Raw genomic sequence first — 24,024 nt, forward strand, 5'->3', positions numbered from 1 at the left:
GAAGAGAGCGCCATAGTTAGTCCCTGTTGGTGACATCACATAACACTTTCGACATAATAACCTTTGTCAGACTACAACACTGGCTACGAGAAATTGGTATGTTGGAAACTAGGGTTGGTTGTGGTGCTCCACGGATGATATGCACTCTAGACTTGGAAGATGACATCCTTGACGCATAGAAGGGAACCCAAGAACAAGTTCTCGAAATATTACCTATGCCTTATGCCTAGGGTTATCATACGTCCTCATTTATGCAGACATGTCAGCATTTTCGACTTTTGATGTAGTGTCTGTGCACTTTTTACGATTTCTGCAAATGTCCGCATTTTTTAGATTTTGAAAGAAGAACTGTTAATTTTTGTTTTCATCTTGTATCATGAACAATTTATATACTTTTTATTTCGGTTATTGAATTACATCATTTGCTGTTTGCTTCAAGTCCGTCGGTCAGTTATACTTTTGAACTGCAAAAGCTTTTTTAAATATTTGTATCAACAAAAGGAACTTTTAAACATGATTCAATCCAGTGACAAATACACATGAGACATGGGCTCGAAAGTAATGTAGGTCTGGCTGATGTGTGAAATATTTTTTTCTTTTGTTTGCTTCATGCATAATATAGCCATTTGGCGACATAAAATTGAAATAATACTGTTTCATTTAGCAGTTATAAAGGGGTTAGTTCGGATCACGACAGGAAAATGGATGGCTGTCACTGCTTTACGGCAATCGTGCTTTCATACAGATACGAGGTACGACGATCATACTTTTTTAAGTAAAAAAAACTCCTACAACACACAGATCAGTATCTCCGCCATGAGCGTACCGGAAAGAGGGAGAATTGAAAGTGATCCGATTTTGCTACCAATGGGTGCATTTCCGAACACGGATTCCTTATCAGGACTTTTATCTACTAAGCCCCTTCTAGAACTCTTAGAAGGCTATAATAGGAATTTTGAATCACAGTCTATAAAACAACACGCAAGGGGAGCGTACTGCCCGAAAACGCATATTTATTGTTGTTTCGTTAGAATGCAAACGCTTATTTTGTGAACAGTTAAATAACGAAACAGGTTATATATATATATAACAAATGTTAACACCTAAAGTTGTATTATAACTCCCAAAAAATTCCACCTGTCAAATACCATAGCCGGCGCCAGTGGCTTCGGATCGATTCAACACAGGTTTCCACCCCACACCCCAAGTGGATAAGGGCGTTGCGTGTAGTAGAGAGGGTGTGTTATGGAGGATATGTTTTTCATGGAAAATGAAATATAGTATGGAAATTGGTGAAATAAATAAAGAAAGAAAGTGACCAATATATTTATGCATAATGCGTGCCATCAAGTTGCGAAGTTATTCTTAAGAACTGTATGCAAACAAAAATGGAAACGGAAATAAAAGCGAAAATTGTTGCTTCTGACAAACAATGTTTTAGTGAAAATGCCATTCACGAGCAGATACTGCACATTAAGGTACATTGAATGGGATGCATGTGCATATAAGCATGTGATTTACTGCCAGTTTCACTGAAACGTATTGATGTTATTTATATAAAAGTTAAATAATGTCCACCTTCACAAGAGCATGCAGCCCCTTTAATACAATTTCCACGTTTGGTTCAGTTTCTTAAATGAAATTAGTATTACATATCTGGTATATTATCACATTAAATGAAATCAGTATTACGTATCTGGTCTATTATGACATCTATATAGGCTTCCGAATTGTTTTACGGCTGTCACTTTATCTTTCACAGGCGAATATTCTTTTGCATTTGTTTTGTACAAAAGTTCTAGTTTAGTTGACGAAATACACTTCGACTATTGTAGTTTTTCTGCTCGTGATATTGTGTAGTTTAACATTGTTTGCGATACATAAGAAACACAGCATGGATCAAGTTGTTGCGTTGAACCGTAAAACAGTAAATGCAGCAGAATCTAATATCATGGGTGAATAGCCTATCATGCATAGGTGATAACGTATAAATATATCATTAATAAATTAGACTTAGTTCTCCAGTGAATAGCCCTTGTATTATAATTAGAATCAGAATTTTTATTAATCATAACATACAAAGTCAAATCACAGATCTGATGTACTGGGGACTCGTTAACATTACGTTTACATTTCAATTAAATTTGTATATACAGTATTACAAAAACAATATAGCATCATTCCAGTTTACATGTATTACAAAGTAATATATAACAACTGCGTTTACGTGGTGAACATATTTTTACAATCATTTATTTGACACAAAACTTAACACAAGCTTAATTTACAGGTGATGTTTCCTTTCTCAGACTTCCATATCATCATTCATAAATATCTTCAACCCATAAATTCATTGCTTTGTTCAAACTTATGTAGAGAGACAATAGCAATACATCTCAGTTTTTTGCTTTTTCTTGACTCACTGTTAATGTGTCATTATTATCAACTGTACCATACGAATATCTTTTTCTAGTTTTGCATAACAAGATCTGTCTGCATCATTTTTCCAGTAACAACATTTTTAAATATGATTCTGCAGTCTCAAATTCTCCATGTGTTTTTTTTCTACCTTTGACCCATGTTCAGTTGTTTAATTCATCCACTACACATAAGAAGAATCGCACACTACTTGCAATTCCCACTAACCTATGTGTGGCATAGGCCTAATGTTGATCATATTTCTAAACTTTTGTAGTGAGTGGAATGAAGACAGATAGGTGGATATATATCATTCACTACTAATTTAGGGAGAATTGCGAGCTTGTAAAACTTACACGAATTTATGATATTCCAAACAAAACTGGACATTTCTGTTTTTCTTTATGGAGTACTATCTTGATGGAAGAATTCACCATCGTCACCGAATCCTGTTGTGAAACAGAACCTTCAGGGATATGGAACAATGTAAGGTATAGCCACTTGTAACAGAAAAGATATGAAGCTGTCTGGATTACTAAGGAACTTTTAGCCATGTTTTTAGACCTGTGGACAAGTAGTTAACTATGGCATTGTACTAGTGCTCTGTCAGAAAGTGTCATGTACAAGGTCTGCCACAAAAGCAAACTATAGATGAGGCATTTAAACATTGGAGTTTGTCATTTGCCTATAACAACACCATATATATTTCAATTTACATTATTGTTTATAGCAATTTTTTTAGCTAGTCCTTGAAGCAATCCATGAGGTCTTCTGCCAGTACTGCACTGTAATAGAGGCTTTTGTGGGGAAGTCTGTCATTACTCACATATTGGGCAAGTTAAATTCATCTGATCCTGCAACTAATGAGGTGGCTTTTGTACTGTTCATCCATACTCTTATAAAAACTGTAGCATTGGTTACATATTACTCCTAGCTGAGTTTCACAATTGACCAAAGCTTCTACTGGTAATAGAGCTGTTTCTTCATACCTCAGCCTAAAGCATCGAAGTTTCACAAGCATAATGCAGTTTAGAGAAAACTATTACCTGGTACACCATCTGCTTGGTAGTAAACACTTTTTTGAATCATGGTGCCCCACAGCTTACATGAATTTCAAGAAGATATCTCATTCCACCTCTCAGTTGTATTAAAAACTTTATGGTTTGGCTGATTTCAAGCCTAGCCCATCACGATGGAAACTGAAAGAGGATAAAAGAACAGTTAATCAGTTTGATAACTTCGTCAAATAAACTTGGCAAAAAATCATAAGAAACAACAAAATATGGTTGCAGGACTTTCAAACATGTTATTGATCCAGTATGGATTTTCATTTCATAACTGATCTGGCAGGATTCAGTCATGTCATAAATTGAAAGCATTGCACAATATGACATATATTTTTACATTTCCACTATAATAAGAGACAATGTAACAGGGGGTAAACATGACCATTAGGTTGTTTCGTATACCATATTCAAATAATGGAAAATCTAGGATGGAATGTAACGATATTATGAAAAGGAAAGTTGCTACTCACAACATAGCAGAAATGCTGAGTCGCAGATAGGCACAACAAAAAGACTGTCTCAAGTGTGGCTTCAGCTGTTTCCCATGGTTTGCCTAAATATCTTAAGGTAAATGTCGGGACAATTCTGTAATGACCTCATCAGTGATGAGTCATTTGAACCATAATCATCTTTCCTGCCTGCTCCAGATTTGTGTCAAAGATTGTATTTTCATAGTCTGGGAAGAGAGAAAGAATGGGGAATTGGTTCCAGGATATGTTGTGCAAGCTTTGTCATTTTCTGAGTATACACAGTGAGGCCAAATTGCCATATGCCATATGGATACTAGAAGCTGTTGAGAAGTTACTCAGTTCTTCAGAAAGAGAATCTCTATTCAGCTTTCAGTATTTTTTCGTTCAATTGGCTTTGTCAAAGTTTACATTAGAATCAAATCAGTTATCAGTTACACATACATTTAAGAACTAAAAGGTTTTCTTTGTCACTGAGGAAAAACATATAATGATTTGTTCTTAGGAATTCAATTGAATAGAATTCATTTTATTTGAGCCAAGTTAGTAATATGAACTTATATTTATTTAGCAGTACTGTATGAGCTGAGTATGGTGACTTATTGAAAATGTTTATGCATAAGTACTTATAGTTATTATGGATTATAGCAACTCTTGAGGAAAGTAAATCCAACAAGTGATTGTTTGTAGTATTGTGTAAATGCATGCCACATCTTATGTTGAATTTTCCCAGATTTTCACTAGCATACATTAAGCTGTTATATATGTACAGGCTAAAGTGCTATGATTATTCTGAGACTGTTGAGATGTGCGAGCTGGAGTTGGATTGTCATCTGTATCAGATGTGATCACTGGGAGTGAAAATAAATATATGTCCCTTAAGACAAACCACAGAGTTGAAATTAAAACGTGATGGGATAAAACATTTGCTTCATATGGTTAGAATGACCAAAATGTGTGTGGTTGAATGAGTAATATACTGTAGATGAAACATTTGATTCCACAGTTCATCAGATTCTGACCCCTTCCAGTTGTTACATGTGTACAACATTTCAACTGCAAGTAACCTGACCTAGCTGGGAGAATTAGCATAAGGTTTGTAAATAATCATTGTCTACAGGAAAACATAACAAGGTTCAATGAAAATTTAACAAGAAAAGTAACTGAAAACAACAAGATTCTTAAAAAGAAAAAGAAAAAATCGCAACACATGCAATAGCATGCTTATCAATATGTTCCAGACTTTGCACATAAAAACATGGTTTTCCAGGGCCCATACTTCAGGCTCTGTTGGTGATACAAAGGCAGGACCTTAGACTATAAACAATTTGTATTCCCAACAGAAGGATCTTCATAGTATCACCATCCTACAGTAACGGTTTAACTATGAATATTACACACTACTTTCAGTTTAGGCAAATGCAGCAAATTGGTTGCTCCTTTTATTATGTGATCAACGGTGCAGCTTGTGGAGGTGCCATTAGTTCATGTGCAGTTCCTTAGAAAACCTAATCTTTTTTTTTTTGTAGCAAAACCAAGTTCTGGTGTCCAAGACGGCTTTGCAGAGCAAATGGCTGAAATGTTTACAATATACTCCTAAGACCCGCCTTAAACAACGTGGAAAATTGTCTTGATATCTTTATCTGTTTCTGAGATATAGATGTTTGACGTTATCTTATGCTTAAATGTAAAATCTGTAGTGTATAAAGTGATGCAGCAAAAAGGAATATGCTACAAAATGTGTCTGTTATCATCATGTTGGTGTGGGAACTGCATGTTGTAGTACTGAAGTATGCACAAAAACCTTTTTGCACATAAAATCTGGTCTGAGGTGTAAAATTAGTTTTGTGTTATTTCAAATCCACAGAAATAAACTATCAAAATTTTACTCACCAATACATTTCTTTTCATATGAGTGACTACCCTGTTGCAGCAGGGAAAAGAAGGGAACCAGTGGAAAAATGCTCCTCTCGTAGCACAAAAAATTTGAATATTTTCCTGTTTATTTAAAAGACTGACTGAAAAGTGGGGTTTCGGCTGCCTTATTCAACCTTCTTCAGCACCATTAAAATTTTTGGAATGCAAAAATTTGCACTTTTTGATGCTGACAGAGAAGGAGGCAGTGGCAGTCACAAAGAGACAGAAAAGTAACACATGCTGCTTGTGTTATAGAAAGAAAGAAGGAAACAAAGGCAGTGTGGCAAAAAGAAAGGGGCACAGCGGCAGCGGAACATAGTTGGCAGTGAGAGAACAGTGTTAGGTAAAGAGTGAAGACGACAGTGCCAGTGGGAGAGGAATAAAGAGGAGGACACATTGGAAGTTTTTGAGAACCAGTGATAATGAGAGACAGAGTCTATGACAGTGACAACGAGAGAGAGATAGTGACAGTAAGAAGAGACAGCAGCAGTGGGATAGAATGAAAGAGATAGTAGCAGAAAGAGAGAGCAATGGGTAGACAGTGACGGTGAGAGAAGACAGAAGCAGTAGGACACAATGAAGGAGACTGGCTGTGAGACAGGCGACAGTGACAGTTTGGCAGACACAAAGGGATAATGACAATGAGTTGGGCTGAAAGAATGAATCAAAATGGGCAAATGAGAGTGGTTGGGTGTGAATGACTTACAGCAATGGACTAGTGGATGTGAGTGAGTTACGGTTAGGTGAGCTTGTGAGAGATAGAGGTGAGTTGCATATTGAAAGGAGTGTGGATATGTTCACATGCCAAAATTTTTGGGAAAATTTTTAAAGGTGCTGTGGAAGGTAAAATGAGGCATCTGATACCCCACTCTTCAGTCAGTTTTTTAAATAAACATGAACATACTTGCATTTTTTGCACTCAGATAGGAGCATTTATCCACTGGTAAAAAAAAAAAGAAATAAATAAATAAAAAATAAAAAAACCAAGAGAAATAGTGGGTAGACAACACATTTCAATAATTAAGATGGCAGATGGATAGAAACTAACAACAAAGAGAAAAGTCTTCAAGCTTTCAAACATTTCTTTACATGTTTGTATAATCAGATGGTTCAAAAATTGATGACATTCCGGAAGTAATGCCAGATAAGGTGTGAAAAAGCATTCGAGACGTAAAGCGAGGAAAAGGTACTTTGAGAGGATGATATATCTACAGCTACATTCTGCAAGCCACCATGAAGCGCATGGCAGAGGGCACTTCCTATTATACCACGTACTAGGGATTGTTACTGTTCCACCCGTGCATGGAGCACAGGAAGAACAATTACTTACATGCATCTGTGCTTGCTGTAATTAATCTAATCTTGTCTTCAGAGTCACTACATGAGCAGTACATAGGGAACTGTAGTATATTCCCAGATTCTTCACTTAAAACAGATTCTAGAAACTTTTTAATTAGGCTTTCGTGGATAGTTGGCATCTATCTTCAAGCATCTGCCAGTTGAGATTTTTCAGTATCTCTGTGACTCTCCTAAGGATCAAACAAAACAAACTGCCCTTTATATGCATCCTGTATCCCCAATAGAGGTGTTTTGTATGGGTCCCACACACTAGAAAGAAACACCTATGAAAACTGATTATATTTTCCTAGTATCCTACAGTCAAACATAGTCTGCCACTTGCTCTACCTATGACTGAATTCACGTGATGATTCCATTTTGTATCCTTAAAGGGATTTGAATTAGTTGACTAATTCCAGTTAGGGTTCATTTTTCCAGAGAGTGTTTCATTACCAATTACTGCATCATCTGCAAAAGGTCGGAGCTTACTATTAATATTGCCTGCTAGATCATTAATATACAGCATGACTAGCAAGGGTTTCAACACACTTCCTGGGGAGATGCTTGAAGTTATTTCTACACATCTAGAAGACTGTCCATCCAAGGTAACATGCTATATCTTCCCTTTCAAGAATTCCTCGATTCATTCACAAATTCCATTTGATGCATCTATCATTGTAATTTCCTTAATAAGCAGTAGGGTAGTACCTGCATGTACCTGAATGCTGTGATCTCTATAGCTTTCTGTATGTCAAGTGAGAAAAATGCAGGTTGAGCCTGTACCCTGTTTTTGAAATCCACGCTAGCTGACATGAAGGAGGTAATTCTGTTTTAGATATCTCATTATGTTTGAGCTAAGAACATGTTCTAAGATTGTACAACAGACTAATGTCAAAGATACTGAGAAGTAGTTTTGTGAATTATCTCTGCTACTCTTGTAGATGAGAGTGATCTGTGATTTCTTCCACCTGTTGAGCTAATTGTTTTGTTCAGGTGATCTACAGTATATTATTGTTAAAACAGGCTAACTCAGCTGCAACTGCTTGTAGAATATGATAAAGATTCCATTGGGCCCTCGAGCCTTGTTCAATTTTATGGTGATATCAACTATTTATCAGTCTCATTAACACTAATATGCACACTGCCTGACCAAAAAAGTGAAGCACCCAGAAGGGGAGTAGGAAACAAAATGAAACTTTGTGGGTTGAGAGGGTATGTTATGTTGTTTCAGTGATTTATAATATCAAATCAAATTTTTAAATAACTTTGCAGTATGAGCCACATATTAGTATGACAGTGCAACCCTCTGGCCTTGCTGCATACACTACTTCAACAGCAAAGGATCTCATAAAGCCGTTGTATCCTCTCCTGAAGTAACGTGGCCCACAGCTGTCATTAAGTGGTCCATGAGATTCGGGATGCTGACACTGGGATGGAGTCAACATCCGAGCTGGTCCCATTCATGTTCTATTTGGGACAGATCTGGGGATCTTGCTGGCTACGGGAGTGCATCAGAATGACAGTTCATAGAGACATGTGCCACATCCAGTCCTGGATTGAAGCCTTTTTAGTAGGGAGGACACAGCATGTTTCCTTTGGTGGAGAGTCGTCATCAGATGTAGAAGTAATTTCGGGTGTGCCCCAGGGAAGTGTGTTGGGACCCTTGCTGTTCATGTTGTATATTAATGACCTTGCAGATAATATTAATAGTAAAACCAGGCTTTTGCAGGTGATGCACTTACCTATAATGAAGTACTGTCTGAAAGAAGCAGTTTAATACTCAGTCAGATCTTGGTAAGATTTCATCATGGTGCAAAGATTGGCAACTTGCTCTAAATGTTGCACTTCACACAAAAAAAAAACAACAACATAGTATCCCTTGACTATAATATCAGTGAGTTACTGTTGGAATTGGCCAACTCATACACATACCTGGGTGTAACACTTCGTAGGGATATGACAAGAAATGATCACATAGGTTCAGTTGTGGGTAAAGCAGGTGGTAGACTTCGGTTTACTGGTAGAATACTGTGGAAGTGCACCCTGTCTACAAAGGAGAACAAATCACTCGTGCGACTGGCTCTAGAATACTGTTCAAGTGTATGGTACCCATACCAGATAACACACATAGGAGTATTGAACGTATGCAGAGAAGGGCAGCACAAATGGGCACAGATTTGTTTAATCTTTGGGAGAGTGTCACAGAGATACTGAAGGAACTGAACTGGAGACTCTTGAAGATAGATTTAAACTGTCCTGAGAAAGACCATTAACAGACATTCAAGAACCAGCTTTAAATGATTACTCTAGGAATATATTACAATCCCCTATGTATCACTCACATAGGAAATGTGAGGCTAAAATTAGAATCATTACTGCATGCACAGAGACATTCAAGCAGCCATCCTTCCTGTGCCCCATACATGAATGGAATAGGAAGAAACCCTAGTAACTCGTACAATGGGAAGTATCCTCTGCCATGCACCTCACAGTAATTTGCAGAGTAAAGATGTAGTTGTAGATATGGTCAAGCATTCTCATGTTGAAAAGTGGTGCCACAACACTGTCACATGAGAGGAAACACATGAGGATGCAGGATTTGCATAATGTACTGTTACGCGTTAAGAGTTCCCTCAGTCACTATCAGCCATGACCTGAAGTCATGCCAGGAGTGACACTGCTGTGAAACATTAGAAGAATGAGACCCCTTCCCAGGTCAGCACCATACTCACTGACAATGGTCACCTGGGCTAGTGCAGAATCACAATTCATCGCTTAACACAGTGTGATTCTGTTTATCAGTAGTCCATGCTTTCTGGTGATAGGAACCACTCCAAACACAGCCATTCGTGTTGTGGTGTTAACAGCAGCCTATGTGTGGGCTGGTAGTTCCTTAGTCCAGCTGCTGCTATCCTCCATCCAATAGTGTGGAATGATAAATAATGTTGCAGAGCATCTATTACTGTTTCTCAGATTGCAGGCCCAGATGTGGAAAGTTATGGAGTGCTTGTGCACTGATTCTCCCTTATGGGGTCAGACATAGTCGACCAGAACCTTGAAAAATGAGTATACCTCGCTTTCCCATGCAGTCAAACATGGTGTCACTGTCACATCTGAATGCCCCACAAATCTGGATATTGCACAATTCAATCAGCAGACCAAATGGAGACTGACTATGAGGTGCCTTCCAAATTCTGCCAAGTGCTGATCATCGTGTCTCACGTGAGTACACTGCATCTCCGTCTCTATCAGTGATCACCCAGCATATAACACTGTTCATGGCCCTTATATACTCTACCAGACCTGGTAAGAACACTAATGAAGTGTGGTCACAATTCTACCTGTCACAGAGAATTATAACACTAATCATTTACATACCCGCCATTGTTGGTACATGCACAAAGTTACATTGATGTCAGATGATGTCTTCTTGGTGCTTCAGCTATTTTGTCAGGCTGCGTGTATTACTAATGCATATTTAACTGGGTCAGTACTTCTGTATCTTCCTTTGTAAAGGAACATTTGAAAATGGAGTTTAACATTTTTGATTTTGATTTGATATCCTCAATTTCAGTTCCTGTGTCCTCCATCTGGATGCAGGCTTTAGTGCCACTGACAGCCTTCATTTATAACCAAAATTTCTATGGGTTTTGTTGATGTTTCTTGACAAGATTCTCTGACTGTAGTCATTGAAGGCTTCACATATCGCCTTCTTGACAGCCAAACACATTTCCTTTAGCATTACCCTATCTACAGCCCTAGGCTTTGTGCAGTAGTCGCTGTTTATTTAGATGTTTCTTTACAGAGACCTATGTACCATGGAAGGCCCGTCCCATCACGAACTGTTCTGCTAAGTACATATGTCTCCAGTGCTTGGTCAGCTACTCTTTAGTGACAGTTCCTGTACATACTTCTCCCAGAGCTAATCATTTCAAGTTCCTCCTTGAGATATGACTTTAACTTCAAACTGAGCTTACTAATTATCTTTTAATTTCTGGTTCTGTTATGTTGCAAGTATTCCCAGTTTCCTTTAAAAAGAGAACTGAAGCAGTTAACACCCAACAAAGAGATATATGTTATGACAGGAGAAAACCTTGGATAACATTTCCTGATTTTATGGAGCTACTTGGAACTTAACGTTTTTCAGGGCTATTATTAATAACAAACTCATGGAACAAAATTGAAAATAGTGGAAGCTAATGATAAAGAGCAGACAGTATACACCCCTGCTGAAATGGAAAACTTAGTTTAACAAAATATACAGAGTGATTATAATTAAAGTTAAACTTTCAAACTGCTGTAGAAATAACACGACTGGTCAGAATGACATCAAATTGCAACGGAATATTATCGGTGAAGGCGGAAAACATGTGGCAGAACAAAAATAAATAGTTCCAAAATGTAGCAATAGATGTCGCTGTAAGCACCATAATTTAATAGTGGTCGACTACGAATGACAAATGAATCAGACAGCAATGCCTAAGGTGTGCGTTTGATGTTAAACAAACTGTACTACTCAGTGTGCATGAATGTACAGGTGTGATACTGTTAGTTATGTAAGCCCATCCACCACGGCAAGGTCATATCACATGGGATGGTAAAAATTGTTTTTTTTATTGTCCTGAGGCCAAAAACATATAAAAAGCATCAATCACATCAATTTATAATTGTCCTGAGGCCAAAAACTGCATAAAAAGCATCAATTAAAATAAAATCGGATTATTAATTTCCATGTGACTGGCACAAAACATGTTCAATATGCTGTCAACTGTTTTCTGCAACAAGTTCCACAAATGATTGAAGTGTTTCCGGGGTCACATTCAGAACGTGTTGCCCAATGCATGTCTTCAATGCAGCCAAGAGTCACGGATTAAGATCAGGTGATTGGGATGGCCAGGCTGTAGGGAAATGGCAGCCGATAATTCTAGCATTACCAATGACAGTACAGGTAACAGGACTGGAAGCACTTGTCTCTTTTAAAAAATAGGGCCCTGTGATAAATGATGGCATAAACCCACACCACACAGTGACCTTTTCAGGATGAAGTGGTACTGGTTGATTTGCGTGTAGATTTTCCATTGCCCAATTTCAACAATTCTGTGTATTGACATATCCTGTTGATGGAGGTGGGCTTTGTCTGTCCACAAGTCTTCCATGGCCAATGATTGTCCACCTCCCTGTGAGCAAATAATTCTAAAGCAATGGTCTCTCTTGGGGGCAGGTCAACAGGAAGCAACTTGTGCACATGGGTAGCTTTGAATGGATAGCAAAGAAGGATGTTTTGTAGGATTTTACGCACCGTGCTCACAGATATGTCCAATATTTGGGCAATTCTCCGTGCACTACATGTTTACACACCACCACGCGTCTCCTCCTGCATTGCTGTGGCCATTGCTTCCACCGATGTTGAATCTGTTCATTTCCCCCCTCTACCAGGTTGCACACCAAAAGAACCCGTCTTCTCGAATCATTTTCTCCACAGCCACAGCAGTCATCGGACCAATGCCTTTTTTCAAACCCTTCAGTGTCTGGAACTTCTGCAGAGCGACGTGTGCACAGTCATCATTCTTGTAATACAGCTTTACAAGCAGAGTATGATCCCGCATTGAGACAGTCATAGCGAATGTCGCAGACACGAAAGGAGGAAAATCCATGTTTATATCAATTTCAATGGGTCGTGCACATGACAGGTGTTTTCATTTATGTATTCTGACACATACAGAACCTTCTATTGATGAATTTTCACACCATTTTTTTCTTCTGCCATACGTTTTCCCCCTTGTCCGATAATATTCCGTTACAATTTGATGTCATTCTAACCATTTCTACAGTGTTTTGAAAGTTTATCTTTAATTATAATCACCCTGTATATCCCAGAAACTGTAACTCATTAGACTTATGACAAAATATATTATACACAACACCTGAAACTCTGAAAATCCTCAAATTATACATGTATCCATGTAAACATATAATGAAATTTGTGGTGAACAAGATTTTTTCATGGCTAAACTAGGGCCATAATTGTATAAAGCACAATGCTTTAATGAGAATGGTTAAAGCTGGAAAAGTGTAATACAAAACGAATCTGTAAAATTATGAATGAAATGTCTGTGGTGGAAGACAGTTCTCAAATACTGAATTGAGTTCTCCTTCATCAGAAACAAGACAGATGTCTGTCAACCTACTCTCCATACTGTATAAGATAATCAATGAAAACACACAACACTGTTGTAATAGTCTACAATATCCATAATTTTATTTTACAAACTGGTTTTCAGCTTTTACGCAATCCTCGGGTACAAAGATAAATGTATGTGGCAGTGGAATTTTTGTAAGACCAAAGATTTTGAACTAGTGCATCTATGAAGTATCTCACAAGTTTTTGAAACATGGCGGTTTTTAATGTTTAATTTATGACTAAAATGGGAGAAATTCAGTTGACTTAGTGATAAAGTTAAATATGCCCATTTCCACCATAGTGCCAGGCTATGTTGTCAGCTTATTCACTAAAACAGCATGAGTCAAAAAGGACTTTACAACTTTGGAATGATATAAAAATTTATTGAGATAACTTACAAGAGTCAGTAGACATGTCATTTTGTAGCAAACAACCCCAAGTTTCACATAAAAGTGTCAAGTGTGATTTTGGTTTGATGTGACTACCATTTGTGATACAACAAGCATCCCATTGGTAATCAGTTTCATTCCACACTTGTTGCAGCACATTGGGTGTAACCTGTGCAACGGCACTCTAGATTCGATGTTTCATGTCAGCTAAACTGTCTGGTAGGGGAGGAACATACACATGGTTTTTAATGAAACCCCACAGAAAGAAACTCAGTGGTGTCAAGTCTGGAGAGCAAGGTAACCATGTGATTGGCCCTTCAAGGCCCATCCACAGACTTGTGGAATAATTATCGAGGAAACTTTGAACTTCTAAGAGGAAATGAGATGGTGCACCATCTTGCTGGTAATAAACCCTTCCATTTTGGTCATCTTCATCGATCTGAGGAACTAAAAAGTTTTCATGCATATCCAATACATAATACTAGTGACAGTTTCCTCCACAAAGAAGAAAGGGCCTTACATTACCTAGTGGCAGAATGGGGTACTGATGCACTACGTGAATCAAACTTGAGAATGATTGCTACAAAATGACACATGTACTGACTCTGTAAGTTATCTCAATAAATTTCTATACATTTAAAAGTTGTAAAGTCATTTTTGACTCACCATGTTTACATGTACAGTAGTGCCTAAACACTCTCACGAACTTCCTAGACAACCAGGAGTCAACCCAGCTGTCACAGATGACATAAGGTTGACTACACACACTTCCCTAACACAAAATTATTTCCATCTCAATTATAAGCTAAACAAACAGTTTGATGGTTTAGCTATGTGTGCGGCCCCTCACCCCCCCCTCCTATCCCCCCCCCCCCTCAGTACAGTCCTTGCACAATTCTCATGGAGACATTTGAAAGAAAAGGGACGGAGGCAAAGGGAGGGGGGGAGCGGTGAGAGAGAGAGAGAGAGAGAGAGAGAGAGAGAGAGAGAGAGAGAATATAACCCACTCTCTTCCACAGCTGGGTATTGGTTTAGGAGTGCCGATGATGTGTTGTTCTTATGGACAGATACTACCAAGAAACTTTAAACTTTCCTCAAGCAGCTCAATTCTAAGCAAAATAGTATCAAATTCATAATGGAGTTTGAGAGTAACTCTATAAATTATTTAGACTTAATCATAGAGATCAGCGATCACATTCATACTTTCAAGATTTATAGGAAGCCTACCACCACAGGCATTATAATACCTGCCAGTTCTCAATACCCAGTGATCAGTACACATGCTGCTTTTCATTCACTGATACATCACATAGTATCTGTCCCCATGAGTGATGACAACTTGCAAACTGAATTAAATATAATCAAACAAACAGTATTAAGTGCTGCCCCCCTGCCTTGGTGGACTCCATAATTCACAAAAACAGAGACAGTAGAACTCCTTTCTTCTGTACTCTGTGCTTGACTCACCACCACAAGACCTGGATAAATGGTGCATGATTCCATATCTAGGAAAAGTCTCTCTGAATGTAGCCAGAAGGCTTAAATCCAAGAAGTTTAAAACATCATTTTATCTGCATAACACTACTGGACTGTTTTTGACCAAAGTTAATGACAGCACTTAGCTTAGGAGAAGAGTGGAATATACAAAATCACTTGTAATTGTGGCAAATTCCACAAAGGTCGGTCTGGTAGGGCAATATGCGCTTGCTTGAAGAAACACCATATAAGTTGGAAACTTAGAAATGGAGACTCTACTTTCACAGACCACATGCTTAAAGAAGGCTGAAGTTACAAGGTGCGACATGAAGTCTTATATGACATCAATAAAAGGAGGAAGATGAACCATCTTGAAATAATGCAAATTAATAAACATATGGCCAGTTGCACTCCAAGTTTAGTACTGAGTAACCAGACACAGTTGCCTTACTCCCCACTTCTGACAGCAGATACTACTCATAATCCCATCCAGGCCATGTTGTGGATTATCCCTCCTACTCATATGTCCCAATTTTCCTGTCGCCACAGTTTCATTTATCCCATCAATTTACTTAATCTCACTAGTTACATCTTGCCTGTTTGTAATATTGGGCCTGTTAAGGATAAGATTGTCCTGTTCATCCATTCCCTTGGAGCATGTCATCAATGTTTATTGTCCTGAGAACAATTTTGTAGTTTCTTATATAATTCATTATTTAATGGGTCACATTTTATCTTGGTTAAATAGTTTTACATCACATTTTCACATAAACATTTCTTGTTTTAGTCATAAATCAAACATTGATTCTTTGGAAATCAGATGAGATACTTTGTAGAAGTGCTTATTTAAAATCTTTGATCCTATAAAACTTTCACAGCCACACATACACACATCAAAAAAAGTTTTGCATCACCTCAGTTCTGAGAGTTCCGGAACCTCCACAGAAAATTGGAATAGAGATCTACATAAACATCATTCCTGCTCTTTTTATTGCTCATGAAAACCACACATTGCATGTTGTGCCACCACACAGCGAGGCCTTCAGAGCTGTACACACCTGTACCTCTAATACCCAGTAGCATGTCCTCTTGCATTGATGCATGCCTGTATTCGTCATGGCATACTATCCACAAGTTCATCAAGGCACTGTTGGTCCAGATTTTCCCACTCCTCAACGGCGATTTGGCATAGATCCCTCAAAGTGGTTGGTGGATCATGTTGTCCATAAACAGCCCTTTTCAAACTATCCCAGGCATGTTCGATAGGGTTCATGTCCGGAGAACATGCTGGCCACTCTAGTCGAGCGATGTTGTTATCCTGAAGGAAGTCATTCACAAGAGGTGCACGATGGGGGCGCAAATTGTTGTCCATGAAGATGAATGCCTCGCCAATATGCTGCCGATATGGTTGCACTATTGGCCAAAGGATGACATTCACGTATCGTATAGCCATTACAGCACCTTCCATGACCACCAGCTGTGTATGTCGGTCCCGCATAAAGCCACCCCAAAACAGCAGTTAACCTCCATCTTGCTGCACTCACTGGACAGTGTGTCTAAGGCGTTCAGTCTGACTGGGTTGCCTCCAAACATGTCTCTGATGATTGATTGAAGGCACATGCAACACTGTGTGTGGTTCAGAGTGGAGTTATTTACTCAGATGCAAAGATTTTCATCAAGCTCTCATATGACATACAGCAAGAAAATGGGAATTCCTACCTGTCCGAAACAAAATTAAAAACATAACTCACTAGAAACTCTTTTGACTAAGTATATGAGTTCAAAAACTGAAAAGTTTTGTTAGCTACACGACAAGAACAGTGATCATCGTAAGGCTGCATACCAAGTAGTAATGAACCGTAAACAAGAGTCAGTGTTCACAGATGAAGTAATTATTTTCTTTGAAAAATGGTAGTATAATTAAGTAAAGATTAATAAGTAATTGGACAGATAAAAACCTACTCACCAAGCAGCAGCAGGAGAACACACAAATAACAGTTATTACAGTTTGCAAGTTTTTGGGACCAGTGACTCCTTCTTCTGGCAGAAGGGTTGAAGGAGAAGGAGGCAGCATGAACGAAAATGGGTAGGGTTCAGAAAAGTCGCCCAGAACCCGAGGTCAGGGAGACTTACCGGATGCAATGAGAATGAAAGACTGATTTGATGGGGACTGCACCAGACAAGGTTTGAAAACCAGATAGCTTAAATGTGGAAGACAGGGTAATATGCAAGACAGAGATTACTGCTAAAACATTGTGAATGAGTTAATAAGAGTGAAAAGCTAAGTGCATTGTACGTGAGAGAGATGGAAGAAGGACAGCGAAAAATAGGCAGGTCAGAAAATGAAAGAATGTTGCATAAAAATACCTACTGATCCCACCTAAAAAACAACTAAGGAGTAAACCTCTTATCACTCAGTATTATCCTGGTCTTGAATGTATTAATCAGCTATTTCAACAAAGCTATGAATTATTAAAATCATGCCCTGAAATGAGGTCCACTCTGTCTGAGACTTTGCCTACCACACTTAGAATAGCTTTTCATTGCCCTCCCAATCTCCACAATATTCGTGTCAGACTGCTCATACACCAGCTGGTATGTAAGCACTGTGCAGCCTGTTACAGTGACTTGACTACCATCAAGTTATCAGCTAGGATGACTGGGTATAGGCAGAGGGTGTATACAAGCAACACACAATAGCCTGTTGCAGAGCAAACTCAACAACATGAGAGTTGTGACCTCAGTGCATTTCACATGTGCCATCTGGATTTTCCCCCAGACATCAGTTTCTCAGAACTCCGCAGCTTGGAACTAGCACAACAACATGTCCTTGGCTCTCAGAACACACCTGGCTTTAATTTATGTTAATTTCTTCAGTCTTGCCATTTCTTCATGATACCTATTCCATTCTTCAATCCTTACAGTTTTCTACATCTTTCATTTTCTTACCTATCCATTTTTTGCCGTCTGCCTCCCATTCACTATTACATATAATGCACTTAGCTTTTCACTCTTATTAACCTGTGCATAGTGTTTTAGCAGTAATCTCTGTCTTGCATGTTACTCATTCTTCCACCTTCAAGCTGTCAGGTTTTCAAATCTCGTCTGGTGCAGTCCTCAAAAATCAATCTTTCTTTCTCATCTCGTCTGGTAAGTCTTCCCTGACCTGGGGATCTGGGTGACTTTTCTGAAAGCTACCTCTTTTCCTAAATGTCACCAGTCCTTTTCCTTCACCCCTCTTACTTCTCATTCAATCCTTCTGCCAGAAGAAGGAGCCACTGGCTCCAAAAGCTTGCAAACTGTAATACCTTTTATATGTGTGTTGTTCTGCTGCCACTTGGTGAGTAGATTTTTTTTATCTACCCAGTTACTCATATTTTCAAAAATTGATTATTTTTGTTGATATAAGTAAATATTAAGGCATAAATCAGAGATAAACAATAGTTTTAGCATAACTGAGGAAGTAGCACCTTTTTCATAACAGCAGCTTTCTTTTTAATGTGCTGGATTAAATTTAGGTGGCATAAGCATTAATAAAACTAAGCAATATAATGATAATTTACAGTATGCAGATTAAATTTCTACAGTCTGCTTGTCTTTTGTATACCTTGGCTCATCCCACATCCCTTGAGGTTCTCCTTCTTGGTTTGGATATGTGGAACATGATGAATGAATTAATTACTTACTAGTATGGGGCAGTTTTCTTTCTCTCTTTCCTCCACCTCCCATGTAGTGCTCTATTGAGGATCTTTAGTCATTAGGATAACAGCGACTGTTCTGTTGCATCTAATTTTTTCATGTTTCTTTAGTGCTTTTGATCAGGTGCAGCAGCTCAATGAAAGACAGCAGCAGTATTAAAGACAGAGTGCTGCATCTGTCATTATTCAGCAATTGAAAGATATATATGTGCTACACACTGATGACATCATCATGCCTTTTACTTTTGCCTGTGTGACAACCATGCACAAAATGTGCAACATTACTGATCTTATTAAATAAAAAAATTCAGTTGTGAGGTCAAAACGTATGGCTGACAGAGGTCACCATGGGTTACCTGGGATTGTTGCAGTGTCCCTTGTGTCAAATAGGCAACAGTGTAGCTGATAACACTCAGTTTGCATGTGAGCACCATCAATATCTGAGGACCCATATTGCATTATATGCTTATAACACCTTGCAGGTCATACGGATTGATAAATGGATCCCAAAACATTGCAATTGGGCATTTGAAGCATAAGGAAAGATGGCTTGAATTGATGAGTTGCATCATTTTTGGTACATGCTACAGGCACAGTTTGAGTATGTCAAAGCAGGTAGAAGACAGCTCTTGCCATCTAAAGGGCACATTTTTAGCTGTGCTGTTGTTAATCCATGGAATGAAATAAGACTCCTGGAATACTATCTACTGTTGCTCACAGATAAAAGAGTCAGAGACTTGGTGGTAGATCATATATATCAGTCCCTTCAAATGCAGCTCTCTGTACATTCAACACAACAATGTAGCACCTATTTCCCCAAACTGTATCACAGCAGTTTGATGAACACTCTAGAGGACAGAGATACTTGTCTCATCACGAAGCAGCATGACATTAGTCACACTGAAAATGTGGACTGTGTGAGATGGCACAGAGTGTAAGACACTACACTTAAATTTGAGAGGAGACAGATTGAAATGCCTGTCCAGCCATCCAGCTTCAGGGTTTTCATGTTTTCCCTAAACCACTTACACTAATGCTAAGATGGTACTTCAAAATGAATATGGCCAATTTTCCTCCTCATCCTTGTACAACCTGAGCTTGATCACATTAAAAATGGGTCATTATGCCCTAATCTTCCTTGAGAACAGCTGGAATGCTGAAACTTCCTGGCAGATTAAAACTGTGTCCCATACCGAGACTTGAACTCGGGACCTTTGCCTTTCACGGGCAAGTGCTCTGCAGGAGAGCTTCTGTGAAGTCTGGAAGGTAGGAGATGAGGTACTGGCAGAATTAAGGCTGTGAGGATGGGGTCGTGAGTTGTGCTTGGGTAGCTCAGGTGGCAGAGCACTTGCCCATGAAAGGCAAAGGTCCCGAGTTCGAATCTCGATCCGGCACACAGTTTTAATCTGCCAGGAAGTTTCATATCAGTGCACACTCCACTGCAGAGGGAAATTGTTAATCTGGAATGCTTTGAGAGCAGTAATGTATCAGAATGGCTTCCCAATGCTTGCACTGTTTCTGGAGCCCATGTCACAATGAGAGATGGAGCATGCTACAGGCTACTAAGAATATATCTGATTAAGTTACACATTAGTGTTAGTCATAATTCTGACTTTCCTATTTAGTTTTAGCTGAATTCAACTTGTATTTTATGTGATTAATTATACTCTTATAATCACTAAATCACATAAGAATGCAGCAGTATTTCTTTGGGAACTGTGTCACTGAGCTGCATGATGGATATATGACACAGACAACCTTTTACTGGAACAGATCATCTCCCAGAGAACTGTTTCATAATCCAGTTTAGTATGTTATTTTAGATAGCACTAGTAAGACGACTACATATTTGTGTACATGTTCAATAAAGCGCTACTGTTGTGACATCCTAAACTCGATCAGTTCTCTGCAAAGGCCAGACAACAAGGAGAATACTGAGTTAATAATAATAATAATAATAATAATAATAATAATTTCACTGTTTGACATGTCACGTTCTCTGCAATTAAAGACAAGCATTATTTATATGCAAAGAAATTTTATTTACATACTTCTTTCCCTCTGTCACTAGACATTGCAAGCCAAGTTTGTAGTAATTTGATAAATATTTTATATTAATGGCTCTTAATCATGTATATATCAATATGAACTTCCCCCAGTTGTTTTCCTGTTGTCATATTATATGTCACTGAAGGTTAATAAAAATTATGTAATTTTCATACAGGACAAGGAAAATGGTATCGTGCTGTGTGCTCCTTCTGCTGAAAGTGACTTGTGCCAAGAAAACAGAAATAATGCAAAACATGTGACTAATTTTCACCAGAATAATGTTGAAAGATGTGACAGTAATAATAAAATTGTTGGCAGTGAAGAGACATGCAAGATTGAAATGTCGCCACCATCAGAAATTTGCAGCATTCCTATCCCACTTTCAGAAACAGTTAAATTACATCCTTCTGACAAGACAAGTACAACAACTGAAAGTCTTAGTCAGAGTGAACAAAGTTTAGATTTTGATGCTGTGCGGGATACTACAGGGGTTCATAAACTGAAATCTAGAAAGCATGTCAATATCTGCACAGAGAGTGAGGACCAAGAGGAAGATGGAATCAATAATTTTGAGACTGTGGCCCTTCGAGGTTCTGAGACATCAGAATCTGTAGCGGATCATTCAGCAGTGAGCAACAGCACTGATGGATGCCTTACAGTTACTGGAACCATTAAACGTGGCAAGAAGGCAGGTCAGTGCGTGGATATTAGACTGAATATGTCTCGTGAAGAGCTTGAGCATCTTGAAGCAAATATAACTGCAAAAAAATCCAGTTCCAGTTCAGCTTCAACTTGGTTATCATGTGGTATTAAGAGTGGTCCCCATATAATGGTAATAACTGCCCTTATTTTACCTCTTGTAAGTCTTGTGTCGGGTGCGTATTCATTTTACATTGGGACAATTACTTGGTACAACATTTTTACATATTATACTGAAGAAAAGCCTACATTCTGTAGGGTACTTGTCTCTCCCATTCTCATTTTATTGTATCCTTTTCTTATAGTTATTTTTACTCTTGGTCTTGGCATTTATGCAGGTTTTGTTCAGCTGTCATGGTTTTATGACAGCTGGTATAAGGAAATAACAGATTTAGAGAAAGGGTTTTATGGCTGGTTATGTGCTGTACTGAGGCACGAGGAATGCTCTCCATATGAAGTTGTAATCTTAACAGACATTCAGGGAACAGGCAGAGTGGAACCTATTGAAAGATCATCATCTGGAGATCTATCAGGTTAAGGACAGACTTTATAATCTTCAATATGTTTGACTGTATATAAAAATGTATCTGGTTTAAATTACATCATGTAGGCAGGATATGAAAAGGCATGCATGTGATAAATGATTACCTTGTACAAAATGTGTATGTAATACTTCAAAATAGTTTCAGACTGGGGCAAAGGACCTTTTAAAGTAACCAGAAATTATGACTGAACACTGCCAGAAACTAATATTTGTGGAACATAATTAATTGTACAAAATGTCAAAACAGTAGGAAAGCAAGCCTGACCCATCTGGTATTCAATAATGAGCTTCATGTATTAATGTAAAAATAAGAGTCTGTATATGGATCTTTCATGTTTATATGATTGCAAGAGAAGTTTTATGTAGTTTTCTAAATCCCCATTTAGAAAATTACATATTAAGGCTGCTGTGTCCCAACTCCAAATAATAATAATATTTTAGTGAAAATTAGGTAATTTCTTTCACTGTGCTACACAAAATCCATTTCGCATTTTGCTAGAAGAAGAAAATGTCTTGTTTTTTATGCTGTAGTCACACAAAGAAAGTAGTTAAAAAATATTATTACGATAAATTTCTGTAATATTTCTGAAAACTTCCTCTTTGAACACATATCATGTTTTTCTTTCTTAAATTTTCTTCATGATCTTTGATCTTTATTGTAATGCTCATAAGCAAACACATATCACAGGATATTGTTTATGGGATAGCATTATTTTTTTTATTTTACCGTTCTTTTATGAGACTGCTTGTGTCCTGTGTAATAACTGGTGCTCAGCGACAAATTTATATTCTCTTGACATAATACTTTCAAGGATATGACTCAATTGTGTGTGTTACGGTGAGTGCAGCAGAATATTAAATTGTTTGTAAATTGTGTGTAACTGACACTTCAAATATGTAATGGGATTGTAATACACATTTTCACATACAGATATGCGTGATGTTACGTATGCAGTACTTTTTAAAAAAAAGCAGGCTTGGGAGGTGAGCATGCATTTCATAGAATGTAACCATTAAGCTTTGGATGGAGCACCATGGTTTAAATAACTTTCTAGAGCTGTTAGATGATGTGTTTTTCTTATGCTGAATGTGATGCATTTTGGACATGAGCTCCAGCATTTTTACAAACTTGATGTAAATAATTAAGACTTGGTACTGGGTTGATACACATTTTTACCACTAAATAAAAATACAAGTGAAACATCTTCAGAACAAGATTGCATGAAATGTTAAGTAAGAATGAGACTGAATAATTTCATAATACAGTTTATTAAAAATACTCATATTTGTAACAAAATGCTGATTTCTATACTTTCTCTTTTTCATGTCTGAATGTTTTATAACTCGTATAGTAGCAGATATGGCACCATATTTTATATATCAGTTCTTTATATAATAAGTGGAATGATGTTTTGTAAATAAACATTTTGATAGATGTTTTTACTGTCAAATTGATAAGTGTTGCCAAAAAATTGTAATACTTCAAATCAAATTTTGTACTTTATTGATAAGTCCAAGGCTTAGTCATTTATTAAAGCATAATTAATAACCAGTTGGCATTTTACTTACATGAACTGAACTGTACTGACAACAATAAAATGTATGGTAGTTACAACAGAAATAAGTCTGTCATTTCACATCTGATTTCATTCGGTATTACATAGCTTTTGCTTTCTTGACTACATCTATAAGGTGGTGACAAGAAAAAAAATCTCTTCTGATCTTTGGGTACTTGTCATCTTGACCTTTAATGTATATACCAAAATAACTTGCAGCAGTTC

The 24,024-nt window shown here is 37.8% G+C and overlaps 1 protein-coding gene across 4 annotated transcripts; it reads left to right on the top strand.

Moving 5' to 3' along the window:
* Positions 1–42: 42 nt before the first annotated feature.
* LOC126252162 (uncharacterized) lies at positions 43–23,817 on the top strand. Of its 4 annotated transcripts, none has more exons than XM_049953052.1 (2): positions 43–113; positions 21,176–23,817. In XM_049953052.1, exons 1-2 carry the CDS (start codon positions 99–101, stop codon positions 22,235–22,237), a joined length of 1,077 nt encoding a protein of 358 aa, XP_049809009.1. In that variant the 5' UTR covers positions 43–98; the 3' UTR covers positions 22,238–23,817. The 4 variants fall into 4 exon arrangements, with proteins under 4 accessions (XP_049809009.1, XP_049808991.1, XP_049809001.1 ...); XM_049953034.1 differs by lacking the exon at positions 43–113 and adding an exon at positions 1,164–1,478; XM_049953044.1 differs by lacking the exon at positions 43–113 and adding an exon at positions 1,790–1,955.
* The last annotated feature ends 207 nt before the right edge of the window (positions 23,818–24,024 follow it).

This window comes from Schistocerca nitens, chromosome 1 (assembly GCF_023898315.1).
Source record: "Schistocerca nitens isolate TAMUIC-IGC-003100 chromosome 1, iqSchNite1.1, whole genome shotgun sequence".
In the NCBI taxonomy this organism is placed as follows: domain Eukaryota; kingdom Metazoa; phylum Arthropoda; class Insecta; order Orthoptera; family Acrididae; genus Schistocerca; species Schistocerca nitens.

Excerpts from the sequence above, each read along its gene's own strand:
- LOC126252162 (XM_049953034.1), top strand. The coding sequence starts at position 1,377 with ATGCAAACAAAAATGGAAACGGAAATAAAAGCGAAAATTGTTGCTTCT. Across the intron at positions 1,479-21,175 it reads AGCAGATACTGCACATTAAG|GACAAGGAAAATGGTATCGT; the intron begins GTACATTGAATG and ends ATTTTCATACAG.